A 5,185-nucleotide genomic window follows, 5' to 3' on the forward strand; every position below is an offset into this window, starting at 1 on the left:
GAACCCCCAGATCCCAGGACTGAGACAGGACTGCAGAGCCTGGTGTGGGGGGTGCCTGGGCCTGGGTGTAGGAGGAGCAGCCCCAGCCATTCCTACAGACAATCCACAGCACAGTCTTACGTATTCCACATGATGTGTGATTAATCAGTGTCTGTGGGAATCAGAAATACACAACGTTTCTTAACATTTACCAACACAGCCATCCTGTGTCACTGATGCAACATAGACAGTCATCCCATGTAATAATAGTTAATAGACTCCCAAAATGACAGTACATATTATGCATACACTGATTAACTAGGAATAGCTACTACACTCTACATTAAGCTTCTTTTTAGCGAAACCACCGACAGTTCCTTACGACACAGCAGTCACCCTAAGTGACCAGGCAGTGCCCTAAGCTTAGTGCGTATCTTGTCACAACCATAGATGGTCAAGAGAGTGAAGTCTGGAGCCCGACTTGGTTCAAATTCTGATTTTGCCGCTCATGAACTGGGTGACTTTGGGTAAATCAGTTAGCCTTACCGTGCTTCAGCTTTCCTATCTGTAAAACAGGTTAATCATAGGAAATGTAACTTGCAAGGTTGGCATGAGGGTTAAATCTAAGCTCATGTCTGCTCAGTGCTAATAGTGGTTCCTCGTGCTGGAGAAGGGCTTCTGTAACTGAGCTGTTATAATGGGTTACCAGTATCGACCCTCGTGACAACCCTGTGATGGATGATTTATGAGTCATGGTCCATACAAGACCCAGAAGGTGCATTCTCTTGCTGTCTCCATCTTTAGGTGAGAGGTGGACCAGAGTCACAAAGGCACCACGTGGCAAGACCCTCATTTGTGCCCTGGTCTCTGGTCCCAGAGTCTGTGCTTCTCACCCCACAGAAGACAGCCAAGCTGTGTAACAGTAGCTTCCAGAGTGACTGTCTGCAGTCAAACATTTCCCCGTTATGTTTTCTTTTCCCCATTGTTAGCTTCTCAGAGAAGCTTGATGTCCCCAGTAAGGGCTTCAGTTGAGCAGCTCTTTTGTTATTGAGAAATTTCATGAGCATCAGCCAAACTAGGCAGGGCTGGCGTCTCCCACGTACCGAGCGTACGGGCACACGCTTTGCAAACCTCTTGTGTCCTCATCGCAGTACCCTCACGAGGAGCACATTATCCCTGTTTTATAGGCAAAGTAGCCAAGACTGATGAAGACAGAGCTTGGCCACAATCACCAAGAATCTGTCTGACTCCAGAGCTTTGCCACCAGGTTGAACAGCTAAATCAAATGTTAAGAGATTGCATTGTGACTACTTCGTAAAGTGACCCCATGATAACTGCTACCGAATTTGCTTGGGTTAGAAGGCAGAAGTCTGGCTTCTTAGGAGCAACCCTGTGGGTGCCCTCTGATGAGTGACTCGGTTCTCTTCCTTCCAGAGGAGATCTGCACCCTGGTTATCGCAGAGACATTCCCTGAGGACGCTGGCATCTTCACGTGCTCAGCCAGCAATGATTACGGCTCAGCAGCCAGCACTGCCCAGCTGGTGGTCACCTCAGGTACGCCAGGTCCCCACTGCAGAAAGGACCGCCCGGAGGACTGCCCAGCCTCCAGGACTCATGCTAAGAATCCGTGCTTCACCACAAAACAGAAGGCTGGGGTGGGGGGTGCTGGGAGGCATGGGCAGTGGGCTAGGGATGGGGGTTGGGCAGTGGGAAACGAGCTGAGAACACAGGGTGATGATAGTGTGTTGAGAGAACACACGTAGGCAGCTATTTCGGGTGTGTGTTCTCTGTCTTGGGAACAATGGAGCTGGCTGCCCGCGTCCTCCTGCCTACCGGCATGACGCAGGGATCGGGAAGCACCAGGGTGAGTCAGTCACTGTTTAACCCTGCTCAGTAGACCCAGAGAAGCGGCAGAGATCGTAGAAACCAGATTTTGCTGGGAGCTGAGTCCTACCAAAAACTCAAGCAGCGTGTTTTATTGTTCAAACCAACCTCTGAGAATATCAGGGCATTTTTGTAAACTCAGAAACTTAGCACTTAGGGAAAGTGTGAAACCATTCTTTTCCTCTGTTTCTTTGACCTTTAGTTAACTGTTTTCTGGGGCTTCCCTCAGGGCTTAGTAGTAAAGAAGCTGCCTGCAATGCAGGAGACATGGGTTTAATCCCTGGGTGGGAAAGATTCCCTGGGGAAGGGAATAACAACCCACTCCAGTATTTGTGCCTGGAGAATTCCATGAATAGAGGAGCCTGGTGGGGTACAGTCCCTGGGGTCACAAAAGAGTCAAACATGAGTATTCTGCTATTATTAACTAGCCGTAGTTGGATTTTATGGCGATATTTCTGTTGTTTATTTTACAATGGTCATAAAATTCCTCTTTGACCAAGGCGGCACCTAGTACCGTGGTCAGGAGGCAGTCGTCAGCTGGAGGTGGATTCAGCAAAGCTCTGGAAGTTTCAAAGGGCTTTCTCTGGAAGTCAGCAAGCTGGTTGGTAGGGGGCGGCAGAGACACAGACAAACCAGTTTAGGGCAGTGGGAGGGATTCCTGATTCTTCATCCTCAGAAAGAAAGGAACTGTAAAGTTCTCCTTCACAGGGCTCCGCCAGCAGGACTGAGGACTCTGTTAACAGGAGGCTCCAGGGTTGTGATTGGAGCCACAGAGAGGGCCCAGTATTTGATTTGGGGTTGAAGATGGTCCCAGCGAATGGCCCCAGCACAGGTGCAGTGCTCTGACCATGCAGCCAAAGCTCTGGCTCCACATCTGTGTGACAGATTAGCAAGTAGTATTTCCCATTTTTCTCAGGGGTAAACCTACTCTCGGCCAAACGTGATCACGAGCTGTTTTCAAGCTTTCTGCTCACCCCAGGGAGCATCCTCAGGACACTGCAGAAGCCCTGCTGGGTGCTGGGCGGGGCTCAGGGTCCTTGGAAGACACACCCTTGTGTCAAGATGCTCTCTTTCTCCACTGAGAGTAATGAGCAGTGTGTTCTGCACTGAGTCACAGCTGCAGTGGTCCTCTGAACGGGAAATAATTCCCTATGAGGTCATAAGACATTTCCCTGAGAGCCTTGTTTGGCTTTAGGACAGGCGAGTGAAGGAGTGAGTTCCCACTGCTCAGCACAGAAAACCTCTGTAGCCTGAGCTAAGCTCAGCGAAGCACAGGTAGGGTGTTCTAGGCTGAAACAGAGAGGACGAAGTGGCGTCTGTTGACAATGTTTGTGTGGTCTTTTTCTTTTTTAAATTTATTTAAAGTGAAGTTGCTCAGTCCCACTCTTTGCGACCCCATGGACTGTAGCCCACCAGGCTCCTCAGTCCATTGAATTTTCCAGGCAAGAGTACTGGAGTGGGTTGCCATTCCCTTCTCCAGAGGGATTTTACCGACCCAGGGATCGAACCCGGGTCTCCTCACTGCGGGCAGACGCTTTACCATCTGAGCCACCAGGGAAGCCCAGATTTATCTAATTGGAGGATAATTGCTTTACAGTATTGTGGTGGTTTTTGCCATACACTGACCTGAATCAGCCACTGGTGCACATGTGTCCCCCCAATCCTGAACCCCTTCCCACCTCTGTCCCCACCCTATCCCCCAGGGTTGTCCCAGTGCACTAGCTTTGAGTGCCCTGCTTCACGCATCAAACTTGCACTGGTCATCTATTTTCCATATGATAATATACATGTTTCAATGCTATTCTCTCAAATCATCCCATGCTTGTCTTTTCTCACAGAGTCCAAGAGTCTGTTCTTTACGTCTGTGTCTCTTGCTGCCTTGCATATACGATCATCATACCAGTAATCTGTTGTCATCTTTTTTTAGCTCCTGTTTGAAATTTGTTAATAACCTGGTAGCTGGGGTCCCACTTGTGAGCCACCCGGGAGATGAAGTCCAGCCTGGGGGACCAGCCTGCCCCTCCCCGCCCCCGCCCCCTCCGGCACTGTCCAGGCTGTGGGTGGGGTGGGAAGGGGCTGGCCAGGCCTTCTCACCGAGTCCCCTCCTCTCCCTCCTTCAGCCAGCACAGATACCTGCGGCTATGACTCGGCAGGAGAGTCCGGCAGTGGCCACTTCCCACTGCCCTCTCCCCTATGGGAGGCGAGCCCCTTCGAGCTGGTGGCGCAGAAGCCGGCGGACGCCCCTCCCGAGAGCAGCCCCGAGTCGGGGCTGAGCTCTGCTTCCGACAGGGAAGCCACCCGTGTGCACCCCACGCGCGGAGTGAACGGAGTGGTGAACGGCCGAGCCGACGGCGGCCCCGCTCTCCCCAGCCCGTCCGCCCTGCTGTCCCCCGTGAAGGAGCCCCCGCCTCTGCTCGCCAAGCCCAAGCTGTGAGTACCCCTGCCGCACGTCCACGGTCTGGCCTCTGCCAGGGGCTCAGGGTCCAGACCTCCCCCCCGGGCAAGGCCTCCTGCAGGCAGGTGTCCCGGCTGTGTGACCTTGCTACTCAACGGGGCCCCTCAAATGTAAAAAACACCCCACAGCAGAGAAGTACGTGAGAGGCTTGGTTCAACCTGCCTTTTGCTAAAGACCATAGCTGGTTTCAGCTGCGAAGTTGTCCTGCCCGGGGCAGAGGTGTCTTCAGAAGGTGGGGAAGGGCCTGCTGAGAGCTGGCCTGTGAAAATCACTGCCACTGTCTTAAGTGGAGGGGTCGGTGAGGAAACCTGACTAAGCACGGAGCCTGTGGCTGAAGATGGAGGTTCCAGGTGTGGCAGCCTGCTGGAGGGGTGGAGGGAGAGCACCTCTCCCAGCCCAAGCCGCTGGGTGCAGGGTTCCACAAAAGGCCTGCTTCCACCCACACCACCTTCCTACTTGGTTCCCACTGTTAAAAAAGGATGGTGACGCGTGTATGCGCAGTTTGCGCTCGTGCCACCGGAGAGGGTGGTGGTGAACCCGTTAGAGAGTCAGTTAAGGGATCCCTCTGAGCAGAGCAGAGCTGAGTCCCTGCCCTGACGGAGGTCGGCGGGAATGTCAGAGTCCTATCACTGAGGCCGTGTTTCCACGAGGATGGACTCCCCAGGGCCTGTGCTCCCCTTGCTGTCTGGGGGAGGGGTGTGCTGTGGGACGGGAAGGCAGCCGCAGGACAGGAGTGACTGCTTCCTCCCCCTGCCTGTGGCTCATTGTGGGAACAAGCCAGTTTTCAGATTAGATGGCATCTTACGTTCGTTCAGCACTTTATTGTTTATTGGGCAGTTTTGTGGGCATTATTAGACCACTCAAATA

The 5,185-nt window shown here is 52.8% G+C and overlaps 1 protein-coding gene across 1 annotated transcript in view; it reads left to right on the forward strand.

The window, feature by feature from the left end:
* The window catches only part of LOC120854153 (palladin-like), a 197,124-nt gene extending 192,812 nt beyond the window's left edge, over positions 1-4,312 (forward strand). Inside the window, exons 9-10 of the mRNA XM_040227965.1 lie at positions 1,414-1,533; positions 3,984-4,312. Coding sequence (XP_040083899.1) covers positions 1,414-1,533; positions 3,984-4,297 — 434 coding nt within the window. The 3' untranslated portion in view covers positions 4,298-4,312. The remainder of the gene's footprint in view (positions 1-1,413; positions 1,534-3,983) is intronic.
* The last annotated feature ends 873 nt before the right edge of the window (positions 4,313-5,185 follow it).

Source organism: Oryx dammah, unplaced genomic scaffold (genome assembly GCF_014754425.2).
Source record: "Oryx dammah isolate SB20612 unplaced genomic scaffold, SCBI_Odam_1.1 HiC_scaffold_1, whole genome shotgun sequence".
Taxonomy (NCBI): domain Eukaryota; kingdom Metazoa; phylum Chordata; class Mammalia; order Artiodactyla; family Bovidae; genus Oryx; species Oryx dammah.